We start from the raw sequence: 9,877 nt of genomic DNA, 5'->3' as shown, positions 1-9,877 counted from the left end.
AATTAAAGGGATACAAAAAAAAAAGGATATAAAATGTTTGCTTCCTTGGTTGCTTCCTATCAATAAACTGTGCTCACCTGCACAGACAGGCCAGGCCTACCAGGCTCTGCAGGGTTGGTCGGTGCCTGTGCTTGGCGGGTGTCCCCGCGGAGCAGCACAGTGTGGATGGAAGGATGAGCATCGCTCCACCCAGCAGTGCTGACACCCCATTCCATCAGCTCTACATTACACTACGTAGGGTCAGGACATAGCAAAAGGTGGTGCCTGAGTGGCAGCCAAACAGCGCCCGTTCATCACCTCATGGCAACAGTCTGGGCGTGCCCCACTGTAGGGCAAGGGGCCAATGACCCCTGCCCACATCATCTTCCTCTCCATCACCTTCCTCAGCCCTATGGACGACCTGTACCATTGTGTTTCAAGGGGATTTGTATCTCTCTTGCAGAGTGGAGCCAAGCCAAGGAGGAACTCAGCTCTGATAATAGGGGATATCCAGTTAACTTTGCTAAAGGTACAATGGGCCTTACAGGGAACTTGTGCAATAAAGTCACATTGTACAATACTCTGGCTGTGTTCACATGCGAATATAATCACTTTTTCACCCCCTTTTGCTCCATGGATCATCTAAATCAAAAGCACCCCCTTACATCATGGCAACCACTGAATATTCACATTGTTAACTTGGTTACCATGGCAACCATTGTATAGTCTCATTGTGACGTCGCTTGCCATGAACATCATTGTGTATTCTCATTGTGACGTCACTTACCATGGCAACCATTGTGCATTCCCATTGTGACCTCGGTTACCATGGCAACCATAGTGCATTCTCATTGTGACATCACTTACCATAGACATCACTGTGCATTCTCATTGTGACACCACTTATCATGGCAACCATTGTGCAGTATCATTGGGACCTCGGTTGCCATGGCAACCATTGTGCATTCTCATTGTGATGTCATTTACCATGGCAACCATTGTGCATTCTCATTGTGACCTCGGTTACCACGGTAACCATTGTGGATTCTCAGTATCACTCAGCAACCATGGCAACCACTGTGCACTCCCACTGTAATATCGGTTAATATGGCATCTGTTGTGTATTCTCATTGTGACTTCAGTTACCATGGCAACCATTGTGCATTCTCATAATGATGTCACTTACTATGGTAATCATTGTGCATTCCCATTGTGATCTCAGCTACCATGGCAACCATTATGCAGTCTCACTGTTACAGTGGTTACCATGGCAACAATTAAGCATTCTCATTGTTACAATGAGAATGGTTACAATGGCAACCATTGTCCATTCTCATTGTGATGACACTTCCAATGGAAACAACTGCGCAATCTCATTGTGACCTCCGTTACCATGGCAACCATTGTGCATTCCCATTATGACCACAGATGCCATGGAACCATTGTGCATTCTCATTGTGACATCAGATGCCATGGCAACCATTGTGCATTGTCATTGTGATTTGGTTGCCATGGCAACCATTTTGCATTCTCATTGTGACCTTGGTTACCATGGCCACCATTATGTTTTTTTTCTTAACATCGGTTACCATGGCAACCATTGTGCATTCCCATTATTAAATGATTACCATGGTAACCATTGTGCATTTCTATCATCACCTAGCTTACCACAGCAACCACTGTGCATTCTCATTGTGACCTTGGTTATCATGGCTACCATTGTACATTCTCACTGTGAGTTTTGGTTACCATGGGAACCATTATGCTTTCTCATTTTGACCTCAGTTGCCATGGCAACCCTTGTGCATTCCCATTGTGACCTTGGTTGCCATGGAAACCATTATGTATTCCCACTTTGACCTCGGTTACCATGGCAACCATTGTGCACCTCATTGTGGCCTCACTTACCATGGCAACCATTATGCATCCTCATTGTGTTGTCAGTTGCCCTCGCAACCATTGTGCATTCCCATTGTGAACTCAGTTACCATGGCAATCATTGTGCATTTTCATTGTGAACTTTGTTACCATGACAAACATTGTGCATTCTCATTGTGACTGTGCATAGCATGGCAACCATTGTGCATTCCCACTGTAACCCCGGTTGCCATGACAACCATTGTGCATTCTCATTGTGACATCAGTTACCATGCCAAACATTGTGAATTCTCATTGTGACCTTGGTTACCATGGGAACCATTGCGCATTCTCATTGTTAAGTCGGTTACCATGGCAACCATTTGCATTCTCATTGTTAAGTCGGTTACCATGCAAACCATTGTGCATTGCCATTGTGATGTCGCTTACCATGCAAACCATTGTGCATTCTCATTGTGATGGTTACCATGGTAAAAATTGTGCATTCTCATTCTGACATCACTTACTGTGGTAACCATTCTGAAATCCCATTATTACAACAGCTTCCATGGCAACCATTGTGAATTCTCATTGTGACCTCGGTTACCATGGCAACCGCTATGCAGTCTCACTGTTTTGCTGGTTACCATGGCAACCATTGTGCATTCTCATTGTTAACTTGGTTACCATGGCAAAGATTGTGCATTTGCATTGCTAGGGTTGGTTAATAAGGCAACCATTATGCATTTCCTGTTACGTCGCTTACCATGGCAACCATCCGTAACACACAGATAATATAGAAATGCCAAAAATTGTTTCTGCCTGTCAAAAACTTCCTATCAAACATTCTCTGTCAGCTCTCTGACAGAAGTTCTCACCAGGACTTCCCATGGCACCTTTCCTGCCAAAAGATCCTGCCATTGTTTATGGTTATCATATCTCCTCCAACATCTGAACTGGCTACGTGCCAAGAAACCACATGCAACCCCTTTTGAACACTATAAAAGTTGAGGACAAATTTTGGAAAATCAGGGAGAAAAAAGGGACAAGAACTGGTGACTGTAGCTGAGAATCTCTGCCCACCTCCCCTCACCTTTTCTCCACCACCGCGTGCTGCCTGCCTGCCACCGGAGACTGGAACTATGCCGGCCTGGAGAGAGCTGAGACCACTGTGCCACATGTGGGAGTTCTACCTTATCCTTCTACCCTGACCATATTTCTGAGGGCCCAAAGCTTCGGCTGAGCTGAGACCCTGCATGGCCTGGGACAGGGGTGTGAGCGGTGAAACCACACATGGTGCATTGCAGAGAACTAAAGCTGTCAGACCCCCTGCAGCTACAGAGACAACATCCAAAAGCTGCAGAGACAGACAAAAAAAAGGCAGAAACTGCTTCTCTTCTGCCACACTCACCAGCTCAGCTGGAAAAGGTACTTTTCAGTGGTATTTTTTCTCTGCTTCTAGAAATAATCTTAGCAGTTTCCAACCTTTTCTTATTTTTTCCTCATTCTCTTTGCACCTCTTAGCAATTAATAAAATCAGGTTTTGGTATCAACAGATAACTTGTGTGAGTTTTTATTTTGCTCAAGGGAATATTTGAATCTCTAGTTCTTTCTGCAATATTTAAGCAGATTGTAGCAGGGGACCATGGAAAGATGGGAGGAACGGGAGAAGGGTGGAAAAGGGGAAATGGTCTGGACGGTCCAGTGGGTCCGATGGTCCCATGGGGGTCTCTGGGCACAAAGGGGTAGGAAAGGGGGGGGTGCCCCTCTGAGCTCCCAACTGACTGTGGGGTACTGGGGCTGCTGGATCCAATCTCAGCCTTAGGTTTTGCCAACAGGTTCAGCTTAGAGGAATTACAGAGGTGGGACTGAACCACTTTTGTCCCCCAGGTTTTAATCATGGCAAATCACACCTATTGATAGAAATGAATTCTTTAGGGTTACAAATGATCAGACAAAAGATCTTCATTCAGAATTATTTACTGCACAATAGAAACACTAAAACTACCACTAGTACAGCATAAGATAGGACAGTGCTCTACACTAAAGCAATTGTTGGAGCAATTCTACTAAAGCTGGCACCAAAGCAAGAATTATTCATTAGAGATGGATGGAACTCCCCCAGACCAACGCTCGGGGGGAGCTCTCTGCTCTCAACCTCCAGCAGTGACCTTGGGGGTCCCAGCCAAGGTAGGAATCTCCACACACCCCCAAGAAGGGTTCTATTGGCAGAAAATGCCCCTGGCAAAGGGGACTGGTCCTTTCTGGTAGAAAGGGGTGAACTGACAGTCCCTGGACTCCAGGGTTTGCCTCACCATCAGGGCGTCATTCGGGGTGGGAGCAGTGGTAAAGGTTTTCCCCGCAGTCGGGGCACTCGTACGGTTGCCCTTACTGGTGGGTCCGTTGGTGTAGGGTCAAGGCAGAGCTGTGGGTGAAGCTCTTCCCACACCTCACACTTGTAGGGCCTCTCCCCGGTGTGGATGCGCAGGTGGCCAACCAGGTGGGAGTTGCGTTTGAAGCCCTTCCCGCAGTCGGTGCAGCGGAAGGGCCTCTCCTCTGTGTGTGTCTGCTGGTGCTGGACGAGACTGGAGCTGGTCGGAAACTTCTTCCCACATTCCAAGCACTTGTAGGGCCGTTCCCCAGTGTGGATGCGACGGTGCTTGCGGAGGGTGGAGCTGTCACTGAAGCTCTTCCCACACTCCCCACACTTGAAGGGTCGTTCCCCAGTGTGGAAGCGCTGGTGGCTGTGGAGGTGGGCGCTCTGCCTGAAGCTCTTCCCACATTCCCCACATGTGTAGGGCCGTTCCCCAGTGTGGATGTGCTGGTGGCTGAGTAGGTGGGTGCTCTGCCTAAAGCTCGTCCCACATTCCAAGCACCTGAAGGGCTTCTCCCTGCTGGGAGGCTGCTCAACAGATGCACCACAAGACAGGGCCAAAGGGGCACTGACTTCCTCCTCACCTGCCTGGGGAGCCTGCGGCAGCTTCTTCGCAGCCTCCTCCTCCATTCACCCAAGCTTTGGGAAGGACAAATCCTGCTGGGGTTGAAACAAGGGCTGAGCGTGTTGCCTTGGGGGTTCCTCCTGCCCAATCCATCTCTAGAACTCACTGGGCATCCTGGGACCATAAAAACCTCCAAAACACCAAGATTTAGCCCAAAAATCCCCAGCCAGGAGCTCCTCCTCTCTGGTCTCTCTACTTCGGGATTCTGGAGGTCCCCCCTGTCCGAGCTGCTGGGAGTTCCGTGTGTATCTGGGGTCTCTCCTCTACGAGGTCCCTGCCCTCCCTCTCCAGGCTGCTGGAGCTCCCAGGAATCCAAGACTCCCCCATCTCCCAACTTCAGGGTTCTGGGGAACCTCCAAACCAGCAAGATTCAGCACAGAAAAAACCAAACCACCAAGATTTAGGCAAAAACCCCTCAGAAATAGCAAGAAGACCCCCGCCCTCATAATTGCAAAGAGTTGAGATTCAGCTGAAATATAAATTATGAAGATGAGTAAAAAAAATCTCTCCCAGGAGTTCTCCCTCTCTTGTCTCCCCCCTCTGGGGTTCAGAGGGTTTCCCCTCTCTGGGATGTTGGTGGTCCCTTCTCCTCTGACTCTCACCTTCGGGGTGCCGCCTTCCCACACATTCCCCCTCTCCAGGTTCTCCACCTTGTTGTCCTGGGGATCCCAGGGGTCCCCACTCTCCAGGTTTCCTCTTCTCCACTCCCCCCGTTTCAGGCTCCCGGGGGTCCCGGGGCTCCTCCCTCTCCGTGCTCCCCCCTCCAGCCTGCCGGGGGTCCCCCAGCTCCGGCATCGCCCGCTCCGCCCTCCACCCTCGGCAGCTCCCAAACACAGAGATGGCACTTGTTGCTCTGCAGGGACTCCAGGGCAGCAGGGTGACTCCTGCACCATGGATGGAATGGCACAGGATCCCCTGGGTCCCCAGGCTGGATCAGCACTCGGAGATACAAACCGACCTCGGGCTCAGGATGCAGCTGCGAGCACAGATTGCCCTGCAAAGTCTGCAGGGAGCCAGTCGAGCTCTGGAGAGCAGATTGTGCCCCAGGGATGGGACTGCAGAGGGGCCCTCAGGTCCCCAGGATAAAGCAGCAACCACCAATAGACACAAAAGGTCCCACCGAGGATTTCTGGGGGAGTGTCCTGGAGGGAGGGGACAGTGCTGAGGTCACCCCTGAGCCTCCTCTTCTCCAGGCTCAACAACCCCAGCTCCCTAAGCCTCTCCTCACAGCACTTGTGCTCCAGTCCCTTCCCCAGCCTCGCTGCTCTTCTCTGCCCCTGCCCCAGCCCCTCCATGTCCTTCCTGACCTGAGGGGCCCAGAGTTGGACACAGCACTCCAGGGTGGCCTTCCCAGCGCTCAGTGCAGGCCAAGAATCCCTGCCCTGCTCCTGCTGCCACACTCTTCCTCACCCAGGCCCCCTGGGCACACTCTGGCTCCTGTTCAGCTTCCTGTCCCTCCACACTCCCAGGTCCCTTCCTGCCTGGCTGCTCTCCAGCCACTCTGTGCCCAGCCCGGGGGGCTGCCGGGGTTGTTGTGGCCAAAGGGCAGGACCCGGCCCTTGGCCTGGTTGAACCTCATCCCCTTGGAATCAGACCATGGATCCAGCTTGTCCAGGTCCCTCTGCAGAGCCCTCCTGCCTTCCAGCACACCAATATACATCCCAGCTTGGTGTCAGCTGCCAATTTGCTCATGAAATGCTGGTTCTGCAGGAGCTGGAGATGTTCCAGAGGCAGCAGGACCAAGTCAGGGGCCTGGGGGAGGTCTGGGAGGCTTTGGGGTCCAGGAGGGTCCTGGGGGAGCTGGGGAGGGGCTTTGGGGACTGGGGGTACAAACCAGGACAGACCAGGACAGACCAGGACCTCCTTGCTGCTCCCCAAATCTCTCCTGGAGCTGGGCCACGTTGTTGTGAGACACCTGATCTCCCCCCAGTGCCCTCCCAGTACAGCCCAGTGCCACCAGCACAGCCCACTGTGTTCCTGTCCCAGGGTGCCAAATGATTCCTCTTTGGGGGGAGGTTGGATGGGGATTTGGGGGAGTTGGGGGAGTTAAAAGGGGTCTCAGGGGCACTGGGAGGTCAAACGGATTGGGGGGGGCGGGGATTAAAGAGAAAAGGGGGGTAAGGTGACATTTGGTGGAGTTATTGGGGCCGGGGCGGGGACAGGAGGGGCAGCACCACAACCACGTGAGTCCTGAGACCCCCCTGCTGTCCCCAAGACCCTCCTGCTGTCCTCAATTTCCCACTTGGCACCTTGAGATCCTCCTGGTATCTCCAATGTCCCCTGGGCCTCCCCATGGCCCCAATTCCCCCCTTGAAACCCCCCATTCCACTGTCCCCAAACCCCTCCCCACTGTCCCTAAACCCCATCCCTGATGTCCCCAACCCTCCATCTCTCCCCAGAAGGCCCCCCTGGACTCTGTGGACCCCAAAATGGCTCTGTCCCCCCACGCTCACAGAAAGGCCAAGGGCATCTGGGGACACGCTGGGGACACTTGAGGGGTTTTGGGGGCACTGGGTGATTACTGGGGGATACTGGGACACACTGTGGGGAACCAGGGGGTACTGGGAAAGACTGGGGACTTATTGAAGTACGCTGGAAGGGACTGGGTGATTAGTGGGTGATTACCAGGACACACGGGGGGACACTGGGAGGTTACTGGGCCATACTGGGGGTTACTGGGTGCTCACTGGAGGATCATTGGGCCATACTGGGGGGCAGTGGGAGGTCACTGGGAAACACTGGGTGGTCACTGGGGGGGGAGTAATGGGCCATACTGAGAGCCAGTGGGAGGTCGCTGGGCTATACTGGGGGCACTGGGATCCCCTTACCCACATGTGGTTCATCTCCTTGCCAAGACTTTGGGTGGCACCACCAGGACCCCCCCCGAGGGCTCAGGGACCCCCTGAACCCCACTGATAGGTTTTAGGGGACTCCCGGACCTCCGTCCCTGTGGGGTCTTTGTGCGATGAGTTTTGGGGGTCTCTGGGGTTCGGGGGGGCATCAGGACCCGCTTTTCCTGCGGTCGGTCCGCCCAGCCGGCAGGGGGCGCTGTAGCACGAGCGGCAATGGCGGCGCCGCGCGAAGCCGCATGGGAGTTGAAGTTCCTTTAATGAAAACTCCGCCGGCGCCTGCGCAGTGCAGCCATGGCGTTTAAACAGCCCCCCCGGAGGGTTCCGAGGCCCCCAGCCCTTTCAGGGACCTCCTAAACCCCTTCAGGCACCTTCACCCTCCCCTCTGAGCGCCCTCAGGACACCAAATCCCCTCCGCGACCCACCGAGAGCCCCTCACGGACCTCAAAACCTCCTCGGGAACCCCCGAGCCCCTCCTCTCCACTCTGCCGAGCCCTCCAGCCTTCCCGCCCACAGCCGCGCTCCCCGCAGCCCCCGAGCGCATCCCCAGCCCCGCCACCCTCTGGGTGCATTTGGGGGAGTACAATGGTCTTGGTGGCATTGGGGTTGAAAGGGATCTGGGAGGGAGGTGATTAAAAGAAAAATGGGGGTTAGGGGACATTTGGGGGGCCTTATTGGGGCCTGGGTGGAACAGGAGGGGCAGCACCATGACCAGGTGAGTCCTGAGACCCCCCTGGTGTCTCCAATGTCCCCAGGACCTCCCCATGGCCCCAGTTCCCCCCTTGACACCCCCCATTCTACTGTCCCCAAACCCCATCCCTGATGTCCCCAACCCTCCATTTCCGCCTCAAAGGCCCTCTTGGACCCTCTGACCCCCAAAATGGCCCCATCCACCCATGCTCACAGAAAGGTCAAGGGCACGTGGGGACATGTTGGGGACACTTGGGGGGCTTTGGGGGGCTCTGGGTGATTACTGGGAGATACTGGGACACACTGGGGGAACCAGGGGGCACTGGGAGGAACTCGGGGGTTTTTGAGGGATGCTGAGAGGGCACTAAAAGGGACTGGGTGATTACTGGGGGATTACCAGGACACACGGGGGAAAACTGGGAGGTTACTGGGCCATACTGGGGGTTACTGGGTGCTCACTGGAGAATCATTGGGCAATAGTGGGGGACAGTGGGAGGTCACTGGCAAACACTGGGTGGTCACTGGGGGGTGTTACTGGGCCATACTGAGAGCCACTGGGAGGTCACTGGGCTATACTGGGGGCACTGGGATCCCTTTACCCACATGTGGTTCATCTCCCCACCAAGACTTTGGGTGGCAGCACCAGGACCACTCCCCTGAGGGCTGGGAGACCCCTTGAACCCCATTGATAGGCTTTAGGGGACCACCGGGATCCCCTCCCTGTGGGGTCTCTGTGTGCTGAGTTTTGGGGGTCTCTGGGGTTCGGGGGGGCTTCGGGACCCGCTTTTCCTGCGGTCGGTTTGCCCAGCCGAACGGCGGCGCTGTGGCACGAGCGGCAATGGCGGCGCCGCGCAGGGCGCCATGGGAGTTGAAGTTCCTTTAATGAGAAATCCGCGGGCGCCTGCGCAATGCAGCCATGGCGTTTAAACAGCGCCCTCCCAGAGGGTTCCGAGGCCCCAGCCCTTTCAGGGACCCCCGAAACCCCTTCAGGCACCTTCACCCTCCCCTCTGAGCGCCCTCAGGACACCAAATCCCCTCCGCGACCCCCCGGGAGTTCCCTACGGACCTCAAAACCTCCTCGGTAACCCCCGAGCCCCTCCTCTCCACTCTGCCGAGCCCTCCAGCCTTCCCGCCCACAGCCGCGCTCCCCGCAGCCCCCGAGCGCATCCCCAGCCCCGCCGCAGCCGCCGCCAGGGCTCACAGAGTCGGAGCAGATCCCGCTGTCGCCGCCATCGCTTTCCCGGCAGCCACCGCGGGGCTGTGCGCGCGCACCGCCGGCAGAGACCCCGCCCCGCCCCCTTTTCCGCGCGGGGCACGCCGGGAGTTGTAGTTGCAGCGGCTCAAAGCTCCAAACTCCCCCAGACTCAATTCCCCACGGGCGTTCCTGGGGCAGAGCGGGGCAGAACCGGGGCGGGGACGGGACGGGCATTGGGTGGAAATCATTATAAAAACTGTAACCCTGTGTTGGAAGGGACGGGTGTGGGTTTGTATTCCTGGAGCCTG

The 9,877-nt window shown here is 55.0% G+C and overlaps 1 protein-coding gene across 4 annotated transcripts; it reads right to left on the bottom strand.

Moving 5' to 3' along the window:
• Positions 1-1,280: 1,280 nt before the first annotated feature.
• On the bottom strand, positions 1,281-9,618 carry LOC126652355 (gastrula zinc finger protein XlCGF49.1-like). Of its 4 annotated transcripts, none has more exons than XM_050339095.1 (2): positions 9,576-9,618; positions 1,281-4,870 (listed from the first exon to the last, which is right to left on the bottom strand). In XM_050339095.1, exon 2 carries the CDS (start codon positions 4,838-4,840, stop codon positions 4,154-4,156), a length of 687 nt encoding a protein of 228 aa, XP_050195052.1. In that variant the 5' UTR covers positions 4,841-4,870; positions 9,576-9,618; the 3' UTR covers positions 1,281-4,153. The 4 variants fall into 4 exon arrangements, with proteins under 4 accessions (XP_050195052.1, XP_050195054.1, XP_050195053.1 ...); XM_050339097.1 differs by having other exon boundaries at positions 1,281-4,867; positions 9,576-9,613; XM_050339096.1 differs by lacking the exon at positions 9,576-9,618 and adding an exon at positions 8,128-8,146.
• Positions 9,619-9,877: the final 259 nt, after the last annotated feature.

This window comes from Myiozetetes cayanensis, unplaced genomic scaffold (genome assembly GCF_022539395.1).
Source record: "Myiozetetes cayanensis isolate MyiCay16 unplaced genomic scaffold, myiCay2020 scf785, whole genome shotgun sequence".
Taxonomy (NCBI): domain Eukaryota; kingdom Metazoa; phylum Chordata; class Aves; order Passeriformes; family Tyrannidae; genus Myiozetetes; species Myiozetetes cayanensis.
Note: the sequence above shows the minus strand (reverse complement) of the source record. Positions and strands in the feature narration are given on the sequence as shown.